Source organism: Carettochelys insculpta, chromosome 22, assembly GCF_033958435.1.
Source record: "Carettochelys insculpta isolate YL-2023 chromosome 22, ASM3395843v1, whole genome shotgun sequence".
Lineage (NCBI taxonomy): Eukaryota > Metazoa > Chordata > Testudines > Carettochelyidae > Carettochelys > Carettochelys insculpta.
The window spans coordinates 23204476-23227856 of NC_134158.1; the positions used below are offsets into that span (position 1 = coordinate 23204476).

The 23381-nt window shown below is 63.6% G+C and overlaps 2 protein-coding genes across 2 annotated transcripts; one reads left to right on the forward strand and one right to left on the reverse strand.

Moving 5' to 3' along the window:
• Positions 1-4315: 4315 nt before the first annotated feature.
• Positions 4316-16986, forward strand: PLD3 (phospholipase D family member 3). The gene is made up of 11 exons (XM_075016879.1): positions 4316-4735; positions 5467-5595; positions 6855-6982; positions 7264-7447; positions 8119-8239; positions 9420-9547; positions 10188-10388; positions 10610-10749; positions 11260-11425; positions 14472-14571; positions 15887-16986. The coding sequence occupies exons 1-11, from the start codon at positions 4709-4711 to the stop codon at positions 16084-16086; spliced, it is 1524 nt and encodes a 507-aa protein (XP_074872980.1). The 5' UTR covers positions 4316-4708; the 3' UTR covers positions 16087-16986.
• A 1991-nt stretch (positions 16987-18977) lies between these two features.
• HIPK4 (homeodomain interacting protein kinase 4) lies at positions 18978-22646 on the reverse strand. Its single transcript, XM_075017930.1, has 2 exons — positions 20979-22646; positions 18978-19154 (listed from the first exon to the last, which is right to left on the reverse strand). Exons 1-2 carry the CDS (start codon positions 22644-22646, stop codon positions 18978-18980), a joined length of 1845 nt encoding a protein of 614 aa, XP_074874031.1.
• Positions 22647-23381: the final 735 nt, after the last annotated feature.

The window sequence follows — 23381 nt, forward strand, 5'->3', positions numbered from 1 at the left end:
CCACCCCTCACCCCTGCACCCAGACACCCCAGAACATGCCCCCCCACCACAGCCCCACCCCTCAACCCTGCACCCAGACCCCCCAGAGCCTACCCCCCACCACAGCCAGGGGTCACTAGTGCCCTGCCCTCGTGTGGTCATTCACACCCACTCGTGCAAAGGGGGAACGGGCACTGCCACTGGGCCCCATTGCTGGCCCTGGGGTGTGCAACAGGGAGACGGGTGGGCCCTGGCTCTGGTGGGGTGAGGTAGGTGGTTTGGGGGCCCAGGGGATGGGAAAATGAAGGGACCCTGGGTGGGTGCGAGGTGGGAGGGGAAAGGGATGGGGAAATGAAGGGGTCCCGGGGGGCACGTGGGGGGGGCTGGGGGATGGGGAAATGAAGGGCCCCTGGGGAGGCGTGAGGTGGGGCCCCAGGGGGCGTGAGGTGGGGGGGATGGGGAAATGAAGGGGCCCTGGGGGGTGTGAGGTGGGGGGGGCGGGGACAGGGAAATGAAGGGGCCCTGGGGGGGCATGAGGTGGAGGGGATGGGGAAATGAAGGGGCCTGGGGGGGTGGGGATGGGGAAATGAAGGGGCCCCAGAGGGTGTGAGGTGGGGGGGATGGAGAAATGAAGGGCCCCGGGGGGCACCAGCCTTTCAGAAATGCACCCGCCCTGTTGCTGGGGCCCATGAGGCGCCCCGGTCCGGCCCAGTGCACCCCAGCAGCAGACAGAACAGCCAAGGCCCTGGGGATTGTAACTTTCCCTCCACAGCCCAGACGTAAACCAGCCCGAACCGTGGGACTTGCGGACTTTGCAGACGAGCAGGGGGACGCACATCCCCACCCGGCTGTTCTGGGGCTGGCTCCGGCTCCGGCTCCGGCTCCGGCTCCCTCCATGGGCGCCGAGAGATGTCCCCATGTCTCCAGGAGCTGGGCCCGACCCTGCAGCGTGCTGGCTGTGTGGGAGGTTGGCACGGAATGCACAGGCGTGTTCCTGTGAAACTGGGTAGGGCATGTGGCTGGGACCTTAGCCGGGCACCCCGGCGGGGCAGGAAGATCTTGCAATGATGAGCTCACGGCTGGTCCAGCTCAGCGGGTAAAGTGTTCACATAAATCAGAGTCGCAGGGCGGGAAGGGAGCTCAGGAGGTCTCCAGTCCAGCCCCTGCTTCAGGCAGGATCAGCCCCCACCAAGTCCTCCCAGCCAGGGCCTTGTCCAGCCAGGACTTAAACACCTCCATGGATGGAACCAGCTGGGCTGGAGGATCTTTCCAGCAAGCCATGTTTGCAGGCTTTGAGCATAAGAACGGCCATACCGGGTCAGACCAAAGGTCCATCTAGCCCAGTATCCTGTCTGCCGACAGTAGCCAATGCCTGGTGCCCCAGAGGAGGTGAACCGAAGACAATGATCAAGCGATTTGCCTTCTGCCATCCATCTCCCGCCTTCAACAAAAGGCACCATACCTGACCCCTTGCTAATAGCCAGCTATGGACCTGACCTCCAAACATTTATGGAGCTCTTTTTTAAACTCTGTTAGAGGCCCGACCTTCACAGCGTCCTCCGGCAAGGAGTTCCACAGGTTGACTGTGAGCTGTGTGAAGAAAAATGTTCTTTTATTAGTTTTAAACCTGCTACCCATTAATTTCATTTGGTGTCCTCTAGTTCTTATATTATGGGAACAAGTAAATAACTTTTCTGTATTCACTTTCTCCACACCAGTCATGATTTTATAGACCTCTGTCATATCGCCCCTCAGTCTCCTCTTTTCTAGACTGAAAAGTCCCAGTCTCTCTAGCCTCTCCTCATATGGGACCCGTTCCAAACCCTTAATCATTTTAGTTGCCCTTTTCTGAACCTTTTCTAATGCCAATATATCTTGTCTGAGGTGAGGAAACCACATCTGCACGCAGTACAGAGAGGTAGGGCCCACTAGTAGTTAGAATGGGGGGGAACCAGGAGCTGGGGGCTCAGTTCCTGTTCTCAGGCCTAGGAAGTCAGACTGGGGGCCAGGCTAGTGGGTTCCTAGGCAGGCGGCCCCATAATCTTTCCCATCCCTGGGCAGAATAATTTTTTCTATGTGCACTGAGGCACATGTGAATGTGCACCACCACGAGGAGGGAAACCTCAGCTGGGGGGACTCTGCTCATTTGCTGGGTGGCCTCTGAGTGGCTGCCCAAGTGCTCAGCTAAGAGGCAACACAGCTCCTAGGCTCATCTGCCACTTGATCTTTGAGGACTTGTTGCTTGGAGCCGCTGCTGGGGGCAGACAAGCTTCCCAGCCACGCAGATGGTGGTCCAATAAAAGCTGTTGTCTCCCGCAGCTGGTGTCTGTAATGGCCGGGGTCCCCCACGGCTGCAGCAACACTGCACTAAGGAGTCCATTTAGCCTGTGCTGAGCTGGTCGTCCTGGTCGCTGGCAGCCTCACAGGGTCATTGACAGGGTAGTCAGGAAGTCTGCCTCACTCCCTCATTTGCCCTGCCTCGGTTTCCCCCTTGGTGCGCCCCTGGGAGGGGAGCTGGCAGGTGCCTGGGAGGTGCAGGTGACCTAGCAGGCTGGATGGGAGCAGGAGCCTGTCGGTTTCCTCTCTGGGGCTCTGTAGAGGAGGGTTGCACAAACACAGGCTCAGCAGCAGGGTCTCTGCTGGGCCCTCACGCTGTGCAGGAGGCAAAGGCCCCCGAAGGGTGCCAGGCTGCCGGGTGGAGCCTCATTCCCCTGCCTCCCAGCGGCCTCAGTGTCTCCCACCCAGGTCCTTTGCGAAGGGCCCAGCAGCGTGGCAGTGGGGGAGGGGAGGAAGAGCAGAGGAGGAGGCCGGGGGGGGGGCTGGGAGAAGGGTGAGAAGGTGGTGGGGGGAAAGGGCCCCACACCGAGATGGAGGTAAGCACGTGGGGGGCCGGGGGGAGATGGGCTGTTCCCATGGGGCCAAGGACTGGCACGGCAGTGATGCATTAGGCTAGCACCCCAGGGGCTGGGCGCTGACCAAACTCCACCAGACCGTCTGGGGCTCCGGCCAGCCAGATGGGGACCCCGGGGCCTTGGCCCTACGCCCTGCACGGTCAGGGGAGCCGGCCTACAGGGGAGCGCTGCTGCAGGCTGCGCAGGAGGGGCCAGAGCAGTGTGGCTGTTCGCGGAGCTGCTCCCCAGCCACTGCGGAAGTGCCAGGGCCGAGTTTGCACATCTAACCCGGGCAATGGAGGCAGGGGCCTGGGCTGGCTGGAGCCAGGAATGGGCCTCTCCTGAGTAAGAGCCCTGGGGAAAGGGGACAGAGGGAGTCTGGCTGTGCAGAGCTCGGGAGAGGCCTCCTCACAGGGCTGAGGCCAGACTGACAGGCTGGTGCTGTCCGCTGGCTTGGGGCAGAGCCAGGGCTGGCCCTCCGGGAGGTGTCAAAGATGGGCCACACCTGCCCTCTGGGCAGAAGAGATGGTCTGAGGTGGGAAGAGGGCGGCAGGGACAGCTCTGTGGGTCCCCCTCTGAAGGAGACCCTGGCAGAGGGATTGGAGGAGCCGGGGGGGCACAAGGAGGCCAGGATTTGCAGGAGTCCGGCTGGCAGCTGCCAGGCCGGACCGAGCTGAGCTAGGAAGAGCTTTGTCAGCATGTTTGCCAGTGGGGGGGCCCCGGCCACGCTGACTGACCCCGGCCACAGCCACACTTCCTCCTTTGGGCTGCCCAAGTCACCAGCTAGGCAGCATGTGACGGCCCCGCTGGCGCCAGGGCTCCCTTGTGAAATCCTGCCCAGAGGCCAGAGTGCCAGTCCCTGCCCCACTCCAGCGCCGAGGCGTGCGGGGGGCAGGGGTTGACGCCCGGGCCTGACTCCAGCAGCCTGTGACCCGTGGTGCAGTGACTGGCTGCAATGCCCCCGGCGCTGGGGCAGGAGCTCAGGGCTCACGTGTGCCAGCCCCTGGGGCACAGGGCACGCTGGGCCGCGCAGACCTGGCCTGTGCCAGCCGGGCCCGCGGGAGGAGGGACAGCTACCAGTGAGGCTCAGCAGTGGGGGGGACCAGCGTCCCGCTCACGTTTCCTGCCACGCACTGAGGCGCGGGCCAGGGGCACCGCCAGTGAGACCCGGGCTGCGGCTCTGCTACCCAGCCGGACGCCACCGGCCTCCCTCCTGGTGCAGGGCGCGGCGGGCGGCCCAGTGAGCACGGCCCAGCGTCAGGTCGGGGGCAGCCGGGCTCCGCGGGCCGGGCACGTGGGTCGGAGCTGGGCGGGGCGGGGCGGGGCGGGGCTCTGCCGTCCGGCGCTCGGAGCCGGGGGGCTTCCCGGGAGGCCGGGCGGGAAGGTTCCCAGGCTGCAGCGCGCTCTGCAGGCCCGGCCCAGCCGCCCCCGCCCCCGCCCCTGCCCCTGCCCCTGCCCCTGCCCCCGCGCTCCGGGAGCAGCCGAAGGTACCGGCGCTGCCCGGCGCTGGGCCTCCCGCCCCGGAGCTCAGCGGCCCCTCCCCCGGGCTCTGCGCCCGCCCCTCGGGTGCCTGCGGAGGCGGTGTTGGCGAGAGGCGGCGGCCGCGGTTGGGCTTTGCAGCGCCAGGCGCTGGCGCGTCCCCCACCGTCTGGGGCGGGGTCAGGGACCCGCGGACCCGGGCCACGGGGAGCCGCTCCCCTTCCGGGGTGTAGCAGCAGGGCCCGGTTCCGGGCTGGCCGCCGCGGACGTGTGACTCCAGGGACGCCCCGTCCCGCCCCCGGGTGGCGCTGCCCAGGGTCGCGGGGTCACTCGGACGCCGGGCGCAGCGGCTGGGGGCGATGAAGCTGTCCGCAGCCCCCGGGAAGGTACGGCTCGGCGACAGCCCGCGAGCTCCCGCTGCCTCCCGGCTCTGCGGGGCGCCGGGGAGGGAGGCTCGTGGTCCCAGGCTGCGCCCCCGCAGCCCCCCGCAGCCTGTGTGGCGCTCAGCCCCCGCCTGAGGCTGTGCTCTGGGATTAACCCGGGACGGGCGCGGGAGCTGCTGCGTGCCCGGGATTCTGCAGCGCCACTCCGTGCGGTGCCCGCGCGCCTGGGGTCTGGGCTCTGGGCTGCCGGGGTCAGCCCCGCAGCGCCGGCCGCACGATCCCGGACGCCCGCGGGGGAAGTCAGCAAAGGGCCCTTGTGCAAGGCCAGGCTTGATTGCAATCAGCCCCTGCAGCGGGGCCCGTGGGCCTGCGCAGGGCGGGAGCTGAGTCTTCCCGGGACCTGAAGGGAAACTCTCCTGCTCCCCCTCACGCCCCAACTCAGCCGAGCCCTGCGAGCCGGGCTGGGCTGGGCTGGCAGCAGCGAGGGGGAGCGCACAGGCCGCCCTGGGCCATCTGCCCCCAGTACAGCTGGCAGGGTGGGGCCGTACCCACAGCTGCAGGGGGGTGTTGTCCCCTGTGCGGAGTCACCACTGTGGGCCCCAGCAGCCGGCCGGTGAGATTCGGTAGTGCCAGGTGACTTGGGGAGAGCCCTGGCCCAGGTGCGCTAGAGTCTGGGCACCTGCGGGGAAGGCGGGGCCCTAGTGGCTTGTTGATCTGGATCTGTCTCCGCCCAGGCCCCGACTGCTCCCGCTGATGTGTCCGACACAGCAGCTGTCTGCGCTCTTCCCCTCTGGCAGCAGAGCGCCCTGGCCACGCAGGAGGAGCTGCTGCTGCCCAGGCAGAGGAACCGGCGTTGCCAGCAGGTGAGCTTTCCCGGCAGGAGAGCGGCTGAGTCAGTCGGGCGGGACAGCCCCTAAAGAACAGCCTGTTCCGCATTCCCTGCCCGGCTCTGCTCCTCCCAGCGGGGGGTAGCGCTCGCGGTTCAGGCCCTGCACCAAGTCCCCATTCGCGTTCACACCGGAGCCGTGGCCGGTGCAGCCCAGCAGGGTTGCGTTGCGCTGACTTCAGGGCCTGGTCCAGGATGTGCACCTGCGTACATGAGCTCAGAATGGTGCGCGTGTGCTCCCTGGATCCCACTGCACCTGTTTACGCCCCAGAGGCGGGTGCCTGGGTTGGGCTCAGCTGCACCTGGCACAGGACCGGAGAAAGACACGGCTAGGATCAAACGGCCGCAGCCTCTCCCTTCCGCAGGGAAACCCGGGTGACCAGCTTATTAGAGCTTCGCCAGGCGGCAGAATCGGCGCTGGGCTGCAGCCCTGGCCTCAGGGCCCTGCCAAAACTTCCCTGGCTGCCCCCAGTGCTGCTCTTTCAGCCGGGCCCTGCCCATTGCCCAGCCCTGTACAGGGCGGGGCAGCTCTGCACACTGCTGTCACCCCTGCTGGGCCGGAGCCCCATGTGAGTGCCAGAGGTGAGGGGGCGGGAGCTTTCCCCCGCCCGCTCTCACCTGCAGGCATGTGGCCAATGGGAGCTGTGGGGGGTAGGGCCTGCAGGCAAGCACAGGGCTGTGCTGGCCAGGCTGACCCACCTGTTCCCCCTCCCACCACACGCACAGGGGCAGCTGCCCCAGGTAAGCACCCCACACCCCAGTCCTCACCTTAACTCCCACCCAGCCCCTGTGCCCAGCCCTGAGCCGGCACCAGCACCCGTATGCCTCCCCACACCCCACTTCCTGCCCTCAGCCCCCTCCTGCACCCCAGACACCTCCTCCCCCACCTCGGAGCTCACCCCCAGCCAGCCAGAGCCTCACCCCCCACTTCCCCCTCCTGCAGCCCGAACTCCTCATTTTCAGCCTCTCCCCAGAGCCCACAGAATCGAATGGTTCTGGGCCTCCTGAAGAGTTGAACTGGCCTAGTCTGATGGTTTTCTCCTCCTTGTGCCGTCATTTACACCAGGGCAAAGCGGGTGCAAAGCGCTCCCTGGTTCAGCAGCACTTCACACCTGTTTTGCACTAGTGCAAAGGGCTGGGCAGGTGCAGGATCAGGCCCGCTGTGTAGGCTGCACCGTGGTTCTCAGCCGAATGTCTTGAGGTAGCATTGTCCATTCATTGTCTCTTCCCCCGCAGCACTTCTGCGCCATGGGCCTCGGGGCCCTGCTCCTGGCTGGGCTGCTTTTCCTTTGGCCGTCCCCTTGCCTTCTGGAAAGAGCAGAGGTTGTGCAGCGCACAGCCAAGGCATGCGAAGACCCCTGCAGGTGAGTGAATCATCTGAGCAGGGTCGCCTGGGCCCCTCGGCCATTGGGACACACGCATCCAGAATACCAGGCAGCCTGTCCCCCAACCCTTCACACCCAGTGTCCAGCTCAGCACTGTCCTGCCTTGTGTGCTGTTACGCATGCCAGTGCACGCTGCCTCACGCGCTCGTGTTTCACACCCACTGTGCACAGCTGCAGAGGCCAGCAGGAGGCACCAGGCTGTGCTGAGCTGGGCCCCATCTGCTCACGCTGGGAGCTGATGCTGTTGTCCGCCCTGCTAGGATTGTGCTGGTGGAAAGTATCCCGGAGGGGATGGTGTACGAGGACAACAGCGTGGTGAACCCGTCCACGTTTCAGGCCTGGAGGAACCTGATCAACGCCACTACGACCCGCTTGGACATTGCTTCCTTCTACTGGACCCTGACAAACGACGACACCCACACTCAGGAAGCCACGGCTGAGCAAGTAAATAGCAGAAGCCTAAGTGGGGGCTGGATCCTGCAGGCAGGCCCAATCCAGCGCAGGGCTCCATCAGGGGCCCCACTGCTCCTGGACTCAGCGTTCAGCCGGGGTGGGACCAGAACGCTCCTCAGCCTGATGCGGCCGTCCCGAGTGACGCTTCCCAGAAACGAGCCCCAGCCGCTGCCCCCCCACCCGCTGTTGCAGCACTTCCCCGATGCGGAGTCAGTCAGTCATTCGCTCCGCCACCGCTGTGCAAATGCAACTGAAACACGCAGGAAACCACCGTCAAATCAGCGTCCCGCCCCCAAATTAACGTCCCTTCGCCAAGCTTGGCAAGGGCGCAGGCCGGCCACACTGCTGGGTGGAACGTCCATTTGCTGGAGTTGAGGCTCTGTCACGGTTTGGCCAGAGTGGAATGGCTCAGGCTGGCTTGGATCCTGGAGGGGAAAAGTGCCAGGGCCCAATCTGGTGTGAGACGCAGGCAGCACCTCCAGCGGCATTGGCTGGAGCAAGCCCTCTGCCCTGGGCAGAGACCGTCCCAAGTGCGGGAGAACTTCCCCACTCCGCCAGTGCCCCCCAGGGCTGCGTGCACAGACCGTGACTGGGCCAGGGAGCTGCTGGCAGACAGCTGGCCACAGGCCTGACTGGCATCTCTTTTAAAAAAAAAAACCCAGGGGGAAGAAATCCTGGCGGAAGTGCTGCAGTTACCCCAGCGAGGTGTCTCTGTGAGAGTTGCCGTCAGCAGCCCTTTCTCCAAGCAGCCCCTGGACGACTTGCAGGCGCTGGAACAGAGCGGTGAGACTCTGAGGGGGGCCTCAAAACAGGGCCAAGTTTCAGAAATTTGCTCGGCACTTTCACAGCCCGAGCTGCCCTGATCCCAAAGCAGCCTGTGGAGCTCCGTCAGCGTAAGGGACCGGGCTGTGGGTCGTCTGGCCTCGGGGGGGCAACCGGGCTGAGGTCTGCAGGGCGGGGGCCATGGATGAGCCAGGCCAGACGTCAGACACAGCGTCGGAGGGAGGACCTGGGCTCAGAGTCCAAGACCAGAGGACATGGTGACGTCTGGCACTGGCGCAGATCAAGGCCCCTGTGGGGGTCCAGACAAGTTCCTGGGCCAAACCCTGGGATTAAGTAGGGGCCTGTGGCCAGTCAGAACCTGCAGGGTGCTGTCACTCAGGGACTCATGGGTGGTACTTCCTGCGGCACCTACTCTGCCCGGCGCTCCCTGGCCACCCCTCCAGCTGGCGCTGTGGGTTAGCCTGGGGTCAGGGCTGTCCTTAAGGCAGAGGACGCCCTGTGCGACAGGGGGATGTGGGGCTGTGCAGAAACCTGCTGGGGTGGAACCGGACAGGGGGGCCCAGGCTGGGAACTGGGGCGGGGGGGGCAGTGTGTGGCTGCAGCAGGGTTCCCAGCTCCTGCTCCCCCCAGCTGCTGCCCTGCCCCCAGGCCTGTCCGGTTCCCCCCACCCGCCAGGCATGTGGCCAGCGAGGCATAGTGGCTAAACAGCACAGCTGTGGGGGGGCCATGGGCTGGACTGGCTGCCATAGCCCAACCTCGGGCCGCTGCCCCAAATTCAGCGGTGCCCCAGGCGGCTGTGGATTCAGCGTATGCCTAGGGCAGCCCTGGCTAGCGAGTGGGTCACACGAGTGGCCTCCTCCATCTCCGTGGGCTGCAAGAGGGTCATAACCCACAGGACACAGTGAGCAAAGGGCAGGCCGCCCACCGCTGACGTAGGAGGGGCGCTGTGATAGCAAAGCAGGGGGCACCGCCCAGCCGGGTCACTAGCAGCGATCAGACGCGTGTGGAGCGAGGAACCAGCTCCCCCGTGAAACACGCGCACGGCCTGGCCAGTTTTGGCCTGCGGGAGCCATGGGGCATGAGCACGGCTCTCGGGAGGGGCCGGCCGCTCCGAGCAGAGGGGAGACCTGCTCCAGAGACCCCGGCCCTGACAGAGCCCCGTGGCTGTGGCATCCCCCAGGGGCTGCTGTCCGCACAGTGAACATGAGCCGGCTGACCGGTGGGGTGCTGCATACCAAGTTCTGGGTCGCCGACGAGACCCACGTCTACCTGGGCAGCGCAAACATGGACTGGCGCGCCCTCACCCAGGTAACCCGTCTCCTGGCGCGAGGGGCCTGCGCCGAAATTGGGGCTGCGCACGCCCATGCCTCTGAGTGGCTCTTTTCTTGAGGAGCCTCAGAGCCAGCTGCTGCAGTGGGTGCTGGGGGATCACAGCTGGGCCTGTGGAAGGGGCCCTTCTGGGTGGGAGGGGAAGCCAGGACGCCTGGGTTGTGGTCCCAGCTCTGCTTTGAACCCTAAAGGCAGGAGTCCAGCCGCGTGGCTCTCGCTCAGGAACAGGAGCTGGTCTTTCCCACGCAGGGTCCTGCCGGGGATGAGATGGGGGCTGCCGGTGACGGGCAGGTCACACGGTTGCAATAGCAAAGTATGGAGGGCCCAGGCCAGCCCTCCAGGGCACGCCCTGTGTAGCCAGATGAATGTACTTCCACAGCTGGCCCTGGACTGGCTCCAGCACCAGCTGGTGTGTTGTGGGGCACATCTCTTCGCCCGCCTGGGCCAGTTCATCGGGGTCTTGGGGGCACCCGGGTGTTAGGGTGCCATAGGCGACCCTAGACTGAGAGATTAGCTGGAGAGAAGGTGGGAGGAGACCTGCAGCGGAAGAAACACGCGGTGGGGGATGTCTCTGGCCAGCCAGCTGCCCGGCACTGAGCGCTTTGCTGCTTGCCTGCAGGTGAAGGAGCTGGGTGTGGCTGTCTACAACTGCAGCTGCTTGGCCAAGGACTTAGGGAAGATGTTTGAAGCCTATTGGGCTCTGGGGGTGCCAGACGCCTCCATTCCTTCTCCCTGGCCGGCCAATTACTCCACCCCGTACAACCAGGAGATGCCGCTGGAGGTGCAGCTGAATGGGACGGCGGCTAGTGTGTATCTCTCGGTAAGTTGAGGCAGGGCCGGGCTGCTCTCCTCGGCTCTTCCACCTGTCGGTTTCAGGCAGGCTTCGCCATAACCGACCAGCCCCGGGTTGTGGTCTGGTACCACCTGCAGCCGCTGGTCCTGCTGCTGCCAAGGGAGCGAAACCTCCCAGCTGCTGCACGTGGAAAGAGAAATCCCTTCCTGACGGCAGCCCTCAGCTTGTCCTTTCTCTGCTGCGCCCAGAGTGCCCCACCTGCCCTGTGCGCCGAGGGACGGACCCAGGACCTCCAGGCCGTGCTCAGCATCATTGACTCCGCTGACGCCTTTGTGCACGTCGCCCTGATGAGCTACCTGCCAACCATGGAGTTCTCGCACCCCCAGAGGTAACGGTGCTTTGAGCCCTCAGGGCTGGCCGCAGTCACATGCAGCCAGGCTGGCGGCGAGAAGGCCCTGGCCGGGGAGGCTTGTGGGCAAAGCCAAGTCTGAGAGCAGGGGCCTCCATCCACCCTCATGGCAGCCTTAGTTCTCTCCTGGGCTCCAGCTCTGCTCTGGGCCTTTGGCAAGCCAGGCCCTTTGCTGGGAGCAGCCAGGAGTAACCCGGTGGTCCCCTCTGCAGGAGAGTAACAGGAAGGACAAAGACATTTACCTCAGGTGGGACTTGAACCTCAGGCTCGGGCTTAGGAGGCCAAGGCCCCATCTATTGGGCCACTGCGAGCTGGGCCCCTCGGCTGCCCTTTCTTTCAGGTGTTGTACACGGGGCACCTGAAAGTCCCTGACGCATTCAAAAGTTCAGGACGATAGATCTGCAAAGATATTTTAAGCAGCGCCCGGGCCCCTCCCTCCTCGCCAGGACCTCTGCCAGGCAGTGGGGCCATCACCACCTGTGTCCCCAGGTACTGGCCAGACATTGACAACCATCTCCGGAAAGCGGCCTACGAAAGGCGCGTCCGCATTCGCCTGCTGGTTGGCTGCTGGAAGCACTCCAACCCGACCATGGTCCCTTTTCTCAAATCCCTGGCTGCCCTGAACAACAACAAGACGCACTTTGCTGTGGAGGTGGTAAGGAGACCCCGAGCTCAGTGGGGCCGGGCATAGCAGCAGGGCTCAGGGCTCATTCGGCTGCTTGTGGCTTTTGGCAGCGCTCTAGCGCCCCGGTCCAGCCCAGCACGTAGGCAGGCTGTGAGACCTAAGCACAAGGAGGCTCTGGCTACTGTTGGGACGGTTCCTGTCTGGGCCTGTCTCCTCGGGGACAGAAAGCTGGGCATTTGCCCGAAAGAGTTCTCCGGGTGGCATGTGGGGTGGGAGACCAGCTGGGTGTGAAGGTGTAACAGGAGGGGGTTTCCGGGCACAGCTAGAGAAATCAATCCAGGTACCTTTGCTTAAAATCCGGGCCACTTACAGCTCCAGGCTGGGATTTCCTTTTCAGTAAGGCAAATCCAACCAGCCCCCACAGCACCTCTGCCAGCCCCACTGGCCAGCCAGAGCCACACAAGCAAACCTGCAGATTCACTAGCTGCTGCAAAAGCCCAGACCAAAAACCCCCAAATTCAGGTGAGAGACTCTTCAGCCTGTTTCACCAAACACGGCACAGATTCTTCCAGACCCCAGTCAATATATACCTGGATCTTACCCAAACAACACACTCACCCATCCTTTAAGTCTAATATTAAAGATTTGTAAACAAAAAGGAAGAACAGAGTTAGAGAGAATAGTTGTTAAAGTGACACTTTACATCCATGAGCCAGAACCACTGACGCAGCCAGCGCTGTTATTTGCTGATTCTTGAAAGTCTCTGAAAGTTCATTTCAGGTCACGTAGTTTCAGCCATTGGCATGTTGCAGATCCGGCCCCCTGGGGTCCACATGCTGGACATGGACCCTGGGAGACCAAAAGACAAAGGATCCAAGATGGACAATGCTCAGTCCACGCCATGGTTCTCTCTTGTGTTCAGGGACAAAGCCCCTTCTTCTTCCCATAGTCCCTTGAGGGTTCTCCCCCCCACCTGACTCAGGTGAGCTGTTATGGCAAACTGCCATTGGATGAACCCCAGGAGACAGTCTCAACCTTCTGAGATGGACCTGTTCCTTTGTCTCACCCCAGGTCTCTTGACCAGTGGGCTGCATCCCATTGAGGTCTGAGCACTTGTTTATAGCCCATTCATCCTGGATGGGGCTGAGTTCACACCTCCCATTGTGAAGCTTAGCACACAGACATTTTTCTGTCAAAACAGAAAAGCAGTCACGTAGCACTTTAAAGACTAACAAAATAATTTATTAGGTGATGAGCTTTCGTGGGACAGACCCACTTCTTCAGACCAGAGCCAGACCAGAACAGACTCAATATTTAAGGCACAGAGAACCAAAACAGTAATCAAAGTTGACAAATCAGAAAAAAATTATCAAGGTGAGCAAGTCAGAGAGCAGAGGGGTGGGGGGTGGGGAAGTCAAGAATTAGATTAAGCCAACTATGCCCAAGAGCCCCTATAATGTCCCAGAAAATTTGCATCCTCGTTCAAACCACATGTTAATGTGTCACGTTTGTATATGAAAGAGTTCAGCAGCTTCTCTTTCTAAAGCAGACTGAAAATTCTTCTTCAATAAGACGCAAACTCTTAAATCGTTAACTGAATGGCCCACTCCAAGCTGCTGCACTCTCTTTCATATTCAAATTTGTGCTAGTCTATATACTATCAAAACAGAAGAGCAGCCCAGTAGCACTTTAAAGACTAACAAAATAATTTATCAGGTGATGAGCTTTCATGGGACAGACCCACTGCTTCAGATCAACATTTTCTAACACAGCTACAAAGCTAAAATCTATACTTTACCTACATACATGATACAGACAGACAAGTAGAATACATGAGTATCAGAGAGGGAGCCGTGTTAGTCTGGATCTTTGAGAACAACAAGAAGTCCTGTGGCACCTCATAGACTAACAGATATTTTGGAGCATCAGCTTTCGTGGGCGAAGACCCGCTTGGCGGGTCTTCGCCCACGAAAGCTGATGCTCCAAAATATCTGTTAGTCTATGAGGTGCCACCGGACTACTTCTTGTTCTAGAGGTTCAGGGCATCATCGGCTTTCATTTGACACCTCATGCCGCCCTTCTGACACGGTATTTGGGGCCAATAGCCGGCCTGGGCATTAAAATCGCTTCCAGACTCAAGATGAAACCCCCGTCACCTGACAGAAGGTCTGTGCTGCGTTTGAAGGGTCCTGAACTCAGCCAGACCAGGACCCGCGCAGCGCAGCGCAGCGCAGCGCAGCACGTGAGCACAGTTCTCGGGGGAGACCGACTGTGCATGCCTCCGCTGGGAGCACGTGGGGGCTCACAGCTGAGCCCACCCCCAGGGGAGGTGGGGGCTTGGGGTGGCACAGCACAGCCTCTTCCGAAGCAGCCGGGTTCTCGGGTACTGCCAGCAAGCTCTGTTGCTCGAGGCATTTCAAAGGCGACGGCTCAAGCTCTCAGGGTTGATTGGCTGTAGCCCTGCCCCTGGAGCAGCCAGGGACCCCAGTGCAAAGATCGGGGGCCTGGTGAGTCCTCCCTCTCCGCACCGCGCTCTGACTGCACGAGGTGCAGGTGTAACGCCAAGGCACCCTGGCTGTTGGCGGGTGGGATGGAGCCGGAGGACTCTGCTGCATGAGCTGAAAGCCACGCGGCCCTGAGCCAAGGCTGCAGAGCAGGCTTGGGAATTGATCTCGGTGCCACTGGGTGGAATGCCCCCCGCCCCCCAGACGCGTGTGGGTTATGCAGGGTCCTGGGCGCTAGGTGAGCACCCAGCTGGGGAAGTCGAGCGCCGTCCTGCCCCTTCCGCCTGAGGCCCTGCCCTTCCGCAGCTGCCCCCATGGGGCCAAGCCCAGCCTCACCCCAGATTGTGGCTCCCAGGCCCCTTAGTTTCTCCCAGCCTTGCCCAGTGGTGGGAGTGTGGTGAAGCCTTCGCCTGCCCGGGGTACCACAGCCCTACGCAGGGCTAGAGACTCATGGCCTGGGAGCGTGTCTGCCTTGGCCTGTCTGCGCCCCACCGGCAGGCCCGGGGTGCGGCCTGTCACCCGGGCGCATCGTGACGCTCGTTCCGGGTCTCTCTCCTGCCTTCCCTCGGCAGAGGCTTTTCACAGTTCCAGCCACAGAAGCACAAGCCAAGATCCCCTACGCACGAGTCAACCACAACAAGTACATGGTCACCGACAAGGCGGCCTATATCGGTGAGTAGAGCCCGGCCGGCCGACGCGCCGCTGCCGCAGCCGGGGAGTCCCGCCTCTCCCGCCGACGCTGAGCGGTTCAGGGCCAGGCTCAAAGAACAGGAGCCCAGAGCCGGGCGAGACCTGGGCTGTCCCCCGCCAAGCCCGGGAGCCCTTGGGAGCGGGCGAAACGAGCTGGCAGCGGGAACCAGGTGGGCAGAGTCAGAGGCTGGACTGGCCGGATCCTCAGCAGCTCCCCTCTGGGGGCTTAAAACAGTAGGACCAGCCTGAGTCCGCTCCCTCGCTTCCTGCTTCCCCTGGTGCTGGGGTGCAGAGACCAGCCACGCGCCGTGTGTTCAGACTGGGACAGGCCCCTCCCCCCCCCGGGCCGCGCCCTCCGCCACGACAAGCCCCTCCCCCCCCGGGCTGCGCCCTCTGCCACGACAAGCCCCTCCCCCCCCGGGCTGCACCCTACGCCAGGACACCCCCCCCGGGCCATGCCCTATGCTGAATCGGGCCCCTCCCCCGGCCACGCCCTACACTGGAAAAGCCCCTCCCCTGGGCCACGCCCCATGCCAGATAGGCCCCTCCCCTGGCCACACCCTCGGCTGGTTTCCCCACGAGAGCGCTGTCAAGGGGCCGTAGGCGATACTCAGACCGGGGTGCCGGGCTCAGGACAGCTGGAGGAAGGTGTTTCACTGCACAGGGTGGAGCTCTGACCTCCAGCTGGAAGCACTCAGGGGCCGGCGGAGGGGCTGTGGTCCCTGCCAGCGCCCAGGAGGGGATGGCTGCCGGGTGTGAGCAGCAGGAAGACTCGGAGAATCGGCAAGAAGGGCTGGCAGCCAGGGCCGGCCAGCGGGCCCAGTGGGGATGCTTTGGCGCTGCCTGGACTGGTAGCAGTGCCTGGCATGGGAGATCGCTGGGCTGCGTGGGGCAGAACGCCCAGAGCCGTCCCCCTTGGGGGGGCCCAGCCTGAGGGATTATGGGGGGGGGGCCTGGCACAGGGCAGCTGTAGGAGACAGGCCTCCCGGCGTTCACCAGCCGCAGGGGGAGCCCGGGAAGTGGAGGGACCAGGCCGTGCGTGTCCCACTCCCCCGAGCGACACAGGCTGGGGGCTTCCTAGTCACCATGACGGGGGGCAGCAGAGCTGCCCCACCCCAGTGGGGAGCATGTGGGGGCGTGTCACTTGGGGGGAGGGGGCGTGAGGGAAGAGGTCCAGTGGGGCTGAGGCAGAGGTGGGGCAGGGCTTCGTGGGAGGGATGGAGCGGGGGAAGGGGCGTCCCAGGCCCCAGACCCCCCAGGGCCGGCAGGCACCCTATGCTCTCTTCTCCTCCCCCAGGCACCTCCAACTGGTCCGGCGACTACTTTGTCCGAACTGCGGGAGCGGCGCTTGTGGTGAACCAGAGCGCCACTGGCCCCCGGGGCCCAGCCACGGTGCCGGAGCAGCTCCGGGCTGTGTTCCAGCGGGACTGGAACTCCAAGTACAGCAGAGACATCCACGCCCTGGGCCAGTGGGAGGGCCTCTGCGGGGGGCAGTAGGGGCTGCCCTGCTCAGCGCGGACGGCCCGAAATGCTGCAGAACCGAACCATGGCCGCACCGGGTCCGAGCAAGGGTCCATCCAGCCCAGTGTCATCTGCCGCCAGTGCCGGGTGCCCCCGGGGTGAACAGAGCAGGGAATCACCGAGCGCTCGTTCCCCTGCCATCCGTTTCCAACCCCTGACAACCACAGGCCAGGACACCAGTCTGACCCCTCCTGGCCGACACCATTGCTGGACCTGGCCCCCCTGGATTTCTCTAGCTCTGTTTTGAGCCCGGTTAAAGCCCTGGTCGTCACAGCCGCCTCTGGCGCGGAGTTCCAAAGGCCAGCCCTGCGCTGGGGGAAGAACAACTTCCTTGGGGTAGTTTTACACCTGCTGCCCCTTAGTTTCATTGGGTGACCCCTAGTCCTTAGACTTGCCCAGCCCCAGCCCCAGCCCCAGCCCGTCCGTGCAACATATCAGGGCAGCCCGGCCTCCCCATGCTGCACGGAGGCCAGCGGTCATGTCATTGCCAGAGCCCAGGTCCCCCTCCCACCTTGTCCTGTTTCCCAGGGAAGAAAGGGCTCGGCTGGTTGGCTGGGTTGCAAAGGACATGGAGGCCATTGCTACCTGCAAGGATTCATCGCAGACACTCCCCTCGCCACTCTACACTGAGGCTGTGCCTAGGGAAACTGAGGCACCGCCCGGTGTCACTACACGGCAGTAGGAAACACATGCGACTGAACCAGGGGAATCAAATCGCCACCCACCTGCAGCATCGCACCTGCCCTCAGCCGCACTGCATTTCCACGGGGAGCAGAACGGCTCTGCTGAGCGTTCCCCGGTCAAGCCCCCCCCGCCCCCTGTTCGCACGGCAAATCCATGTACAACTGGGTCTTTAAGAAATGGTGCTTCTACCTGGCTCTCTCCTTGTCCCAGCTGATCTGCGCCCAGTAACGATGCAACTTCAGCCCTCCCGGGTGGTACAGCCCAAGGGCCGGCTGGCCTTCAGGCTAGCCTGGGAGCAATCTGGTGATCTGCATCAGGGTGTAGGTGGTGGGTGGTGACAGGAGGGGTCTGGAGAGCTCTGAGCTGGGCTTTGTGTGGCACCTAGGTAGCCAGCTCCACCTTTCCTGGCCAGTTACTTTGCCAGCCTGGAGCCTGTTGGAGACATAGTAATGGGCAGGGGAACTGGCCAACAGAAATGGGTGCAATGAAAGCTGTTCCTTCATCCCTCCTCCTCTAATGTCCTGCGTGGCTGCAGCTCCCAAACCCTGGCATGCCATGTGCTCCTGGCAGGTTACTGGGCTTCCTGGTCGCTGCCCTTTGGTGTGGCTGTGGCTGTGCCTGGCTTTGGTACCGTGTTTGGAGCTGCTGAGACAGACCGGCCCAGGGACCTTGTGCCACACCCCCAGGCCAGGCCTTGTAAATCAGCCCTGACAGTCACAGCTAATGTGGCACTTTGCAGGAAACCGAACAGGGTCAGAGACGGAATAAGCCGTTAGCCTTAACTCTGCCCAGCAGGGGAAAGTAACACCCCAGAGATTTCACGTGCGGCGCTGAATGTCAGCTGTGTGCAGCCGGGGCCCACAAACGATAAAACACCTTAATTCTAACCCCGGGGCTCGTGCCAGGTATGGGAGTTCCCCCTTCACACTGGCCTGTGCCCACCTGGGGGGCGGGCTAGGGGCCCTTGGAAGGGGTGGTGCTGGGCTGTAGTTGGCTGCCTGTGCTGAGACTCACTAGACCTCTCTCAGTCGTTGTCCTGCATCGGTGAAGCCAGGGACCCTGGAGTGACCGGGTGTGAGGTTCTTCGCCCTCGCCCCCTGCGCACCCAGAACCGGGGCTCGTAGTCGCCCTGCAGAGGGGAAGGGAAAGGCCTCCCCAGGGCATGTGGCAGAGGTGGTTGGGCACCAGCTGCTCGGGCGGTTGCAGCACAGCCGGGGGAATGCGGCTCGCAGTGCAGGCTGGCCATGCCCCCGGCAGCGTGCTCCAGCAAGAAGGCAGCCGGCGGGGGGCTCGGGAGCAGGCCTGTGGAAGAGGCTGGCTGGGGACACCCCCCACTGCCCCAGCTCCCCCCATTTCAGGGGGGCACATCCTAGCCCCTGTTGCTTGTGCTGCTTCCTCTGGTGGAGTGAGGGGAAGGTGCACCCCCTCCCCTGTCCCTGCCCCTGCCCCTGGCAGCCCAGGGCGAGAGCAGCAGGGGTGCGGGTTCCCCAGCTCCCATGAGTCAGAGGAAGCAGGAAAAGAAAAGCAACAGGGACCCAGAATGTGTGGCTGTGCCCCCCCGCCCCCCCACTCACCCAGCCCCTGCCCTGAGCCCTGCAGCCCCATACCTCCAGCTCTGAGCCCTCCCACCCCCTTGGCCATTGACCCCCAGGAGGGATGCAGTGTGGGGTGGGACAACTGGGGCCTTTTAGGGGCAGGGCAGCCAGGGTGATGGCCCCTTGCCAGGGGGCAGGGCAGGGTCTCTGCAGACCTAGCCTGGAGACGGCATGGGGCAGCTGGAGGGATGGTGGGGGCGGTGGAAGGAAGCCTGGCCCCTGGCCTGGGGGTGGGGCAGGGTGGATGGGGGTGGGTCTAACCCATGTGGCAGCCTTGCCTGGCATGAGGGGGAGAGGTGACTCCCAGCGCTGGGCCCCAGGCCCCTTCCTGGAACACCGCACACTCAGCCGGCTGTCTGCCACCGAGAAACCCTTTAGTGAGCCCGCCGGGGCCGGCCCAGGGCGCCACGCGTGTGCCCCAGGCTGGCTGCTGGCCCCGGGCGCTGCCCACCCTCGCGGGCCTGGTGCACTGCGGGTTCCACGCCGGCCGGCGGCCGTGGAGCTGAGGCAGGGCCGGCCTGGAGCTGCCTTTGCAAAGGTGCCGGGGGGGCGCTCCGCAGTGCCTGTCCCTCCCGCGGGCTGCGCTGGTCAGTGGTGGCTGGCGACGTGCTGCAGGTAATGCAGCTGCCTGATGGGGACGTGCGCCAGGGCGCTCTGGCCGGGGGCTCTCTCCGCGCTCCTCTCCACCAGCCAGTCGGCCCCCCCCCGCCAGGCGCCGGCGCCGGGCAGCTGCGGCTCGAGGTCGGGCAGCGCCGTCGGGGCTCTCTGCGGATGACAGAAGGCGACAGAGAGGTGACCTGGCTCCTGCGGCCGGGCGGCGCCAGACCCCGAGGGGCACAGGCCCTGCCTGGCCGGGGCGGCCACCCCCTGCAGCTGCACTGAGGGCCGAGCGGCCGTGCCCAGAGGGAGCCCTTTGCAAACGGCAGCGCTGCCTGTGCGCCCCGGGCCCATCCGAGCGCTCGCCCCGCTGGCTTCCCGGCCGGGGAAGTCGTATTTCACATGAGCTCAAAGTCCCCCCCAGCCTCCGCCGGAGCGTCCGTCAGCACCAGTGTGGGCCGCCAGCCAGGGCAGGGGTTAAAGCTCCTCCGCCTGCCCATGGTGCTGGCTCTCTGGCTGCGCTTCAGCTGTCCTTAAATGCTGGCGCTAGGCGGCGTCTGCCCACAGGCGGGCTCGAACCTGGGGCTCAGCTCAGGAGCCTCTAAGAGCCAGCTGGCGCCCACGGCTATAGGGGCGACTCAGTCTTCCTCTCTGTGTCAGGGGTCTAGGTGCCAGTGCACAGGCCAGGGCCCACGCCCAGTAGGTGTGTGGGTTATGCTAGTGCCCTGCGAGCTGCAGCGTGGCCTCTGGGTCTCCTACAGCTGGCCCCAGGGCCCCTGCCTCTTCACTAGGGAGCACGCCTTTGCCTGCGGGAACCTGGCACGTCCATTGCCACTTGCTATGGGCTGTGCACAGAGACGTCCCAGCGGCCAGTAATAATCGCCCAGCAGCTGCGCCCCCGGCAGGGAGTTAAGCCGGTGCCCAGGAATTTTCAGGGCTGGCCCCTTAGGCTGTGAGGTCCTTGGGCAGGGACCTGTCTGTGCGAAGGACAACGCACGAGGGGCACTTTGGAACCCAGTGCTCACACACCTGGGTCCTGAGCTCAGCTGAGCCCTGCAGACACTGCCAGGATGCTCCTCCCTAGCAGGAATTGTGTGCTAGGTGCAAACCAAGACTTACACCCCCCGAGCTTCAGTGAGACAGCCTGGCTGACTGCCCGGCCGGCCGGCCACTCACCCGCCGGGCCCCAACTCCAGGCAAAAGTAACTGGCTCCCTGCCCTCCACTGCCCCCAACCTTCCCCTGAACAGCTGAGCCAGAGCGCCCAGAGAGCGGAGACCACAGAGCGCCCACAGAGCAGAGCCTGTCAACCACAAGCTCTGTCTATCCGCACCCAGCCCGTCTATCTATCCCATACACTGTATCTCTCTATCTATCTATCCCCACCCCAGCACAGCTCGGCTCTGCACTTTGAGCTGCTCCAGGGGCTCTGACTCAAGGGGCCTCCTGTTTACACTTCTTGGCATTATATGGTACTACTACTTATTAATAATAATAGTAGCATAGTATCTCTAGGTGTTCAGAAGAGATCGATAGATAGAGGGGGTGGGAGCCAATAGAGAGAAAGACGGACAGAGTTGATCGGGTGTCCCTGGGGACAGACAGACAACTAGCTGGCTAGCTGGACAGGCAGCAGGCGTGTGTGCAGGGCTAGCTGGCTCTCCAGCGCCACAAGGGATGGGTGGCTAGCGGTCACTGAGGCTCACATCTCAAATTGCTAAGTGCTTCACCCCCCTGCATTCAGCGGGAGCCTGGAGTGCACCGTGGCGGGCCTGGGCCTGGGCCCATCCCTGTTTTCCGTGGGGGTGATACCAAGGCCCATCCCTGTATCGACTGCGCCCAAGGAGCTGCACTGTGGCGCATCCTTGGAGGTGCAGGGAGACCCTCGCCGAGCTCTGGTGTGGCGGTGAGGCCCCGGTGCGACCGTTGTCTCCCCGAGCCCATGAATGAAATGGCACCACTGCTGCCCGTGCAGCAGGCCTGTCCCTGGTACCTCAGTGGTGGGAGAGGGCGGCCGTCTCGGCTCGTTGAGGGTGCTGGGCTCGGAGAGGGGGCAGCCCCCAGGCGAGGGGCCGGCGTTGCTCTTGTTTTCCCAGCTGACGGTGTCCCCTGGTGACTGCTGGCCCAGCAGGACCAAGTTCCCAAAGGCGGGGTCGGACTTGGTGTGCCGAGGGGGCCTGCGAGCTTTAGAGCTGCTGTGCCGGCTCCCGTAATAGGGCCGGATTGGCTCTCGATGCTCCTCCTGGGTTAGCCAGGCGTTCTGGTGAGTGGCTTTGTGCACAACCACCTGGCCCAGGACCATGCTGGCCACTTCGGCAGGCGCAGCAGAGCCATACGCTCCCGTCCCGGTGCCTTCCCCTGTCGGGTCCAGGGCGGCCTGCCTGCCGGGTCCAGCGATGCTGAGATCGTCCATCTGGTCGATGGTCCTTTGGACGTTGGAGAGGCCGGGGGCACCAGGCCTGTGCTGCTGCTCCTCCCTGAATCGCTCCTGGGCCAGGTAGAAGGTGTCGTCGTCCATGGCGCTGCAGTAGGCCCCGGCCTCCTCCTGGCTCATGTGCCGGCTGGACGCCTGGAGGCTCTGCAGGGAGAGTTGGCAGTACTGGGTGTGCTCGTAGCTCAGCCTCAGCAGCTGCATGGAGATAAAAGGGTGCTTGAGGGCTGCGCTGGGAGAGATTCTCTCGTGCGACTCCCAGGTCAGCATCCGTTTGATCAGCTCCACCATGCTCCTCAGGTCGAAGTGCTCGGCCTGCACCTCGCTGTTGGCGTAGATCACCTTGTGCATGTTCACCGACTCCAGCTGCTCCAGGGACTTGAGCACGTACTTCCTCCTCTCCACTGACTTCACCCTGGTCTCGGCCAGGTACTCCGAGGAGGACTTCAGCTGCCACTGGGTGAGCAGCTCGGCCTGCGGCTGCCTCCTGAAGAAGTGGTGAGCTTTCCTGGCCACGCTGAGCAGGCTGTGCTTGGGCATCCCTTGGGTCTCGCAGATGTATCGGACCTGGTCGTACTCGTTGTTTCCAGGGTAGAGGGGCCAGCCCAGGTGCAGCTCTGCCATGATGCAGCCCAGAGACCACATATCCACCTTCTCGCAGAACGGCAGGCCCAGCAGGATCTCTGGCGCCCGGTAGAACCGGGACTGGATGTACGGCTCTTTGACGTAGCGCACCTCGCTGAAGATGCTGGCTGACCCAAAGTCAATCACTTTGACGCGGAAAGGGAACCGCGTTTGGTCCACCAGCATGATGTTCTCAGGTTTCAGGTCCGTGTGGATGATGGACAGCTCCTTGAGCTTGGCCAGGGCTCTGAGCACCTGGGCGGTCACCGTCCGGATGTGCTTGGCCGGCAGAGGGGAGAAGTTGTTCTCCTTCTGGAAGTCGAACAGGTTCTGCTCCAGCAGCTCGAAGACCAAGTAGAACTTCAGCTCGTCGTGGAGGAACTGGTGGAACTGGATGATGTGCCACTCCTCCGAGTCCACCCCTGCCAAGGTCTGCAGCAGCTTCAGCTCGTTCTTAATGATCCGGCGCCGGTAAGCATCGCTCTTCAGAATCTTGATGGCCACCAGCTGCCTGGTGCTCCTCTGCCAGCACTTCACCACTTCTCCGAAGGTGCCTTTCCCCAGCACCTCTATGACGTCAAAACACTCAGCTCCCACCTCAATCATCACCGTTTTCTCTGCTCGGCCGCCCCCTTGGGGGGCCACTGGCTTCCTGCCAAACGGCGCTCCAGCTCCTCAGAGCACAGAGGGTCCCCAGCCGCCCTTCGGCAGAACCCAGGCTGATGCCACAGTGCCCACCATTCCACCGTTGCCAGGCGGGGATGGTTCTATTGTGGGGGGAAGGCGGGTGTGACACCAGTGTAGCCCCATTCGGCCCGTGCCAACCTAGAGAGGGGCCCTGGGAAATGGGGCCCAAATTGCCCAGCAAACCCCAAAAGCCTCGTTCTCGTTTCCTATCTGCTCTGCCGCCCCCTTCCGGCCGTGCAAAAGGGCCCTGCTGGGTGCATCACTTACATTGCAGGGACCGGCAGGAGGCTGCAGTTCTCAGCCCGGATCACCCGCCAGTGCCATGGACGTGGACAGCCTCCTGCCAGGTCACATGGCCTGAGCCCAGCAGCCCCCTTGGCCTGTGTCTTGGGAGAGCAGCGAGCCCATGGGATGCCTGGCCACTCGGGTGCAGCAGCCCCTGGCCTTGGGCTGCGCCTCCCAGGCAGGGATCTGGGGCTGTCCCTGCCCTCAGCCTGTAGCACTGGGGTGGGGGGCGGGGTGCATGTGAGAGTCAGGCTGGATGTGTGTGAGACAGGCTGAGCAGCTCCCAGCCGCTAAGGATGAACTGGGGGTGGGGGGGGGGCTCTAACCTCACCTGGCAGGTGACACCTCTGTCCTGAGCACAGAGCAGGG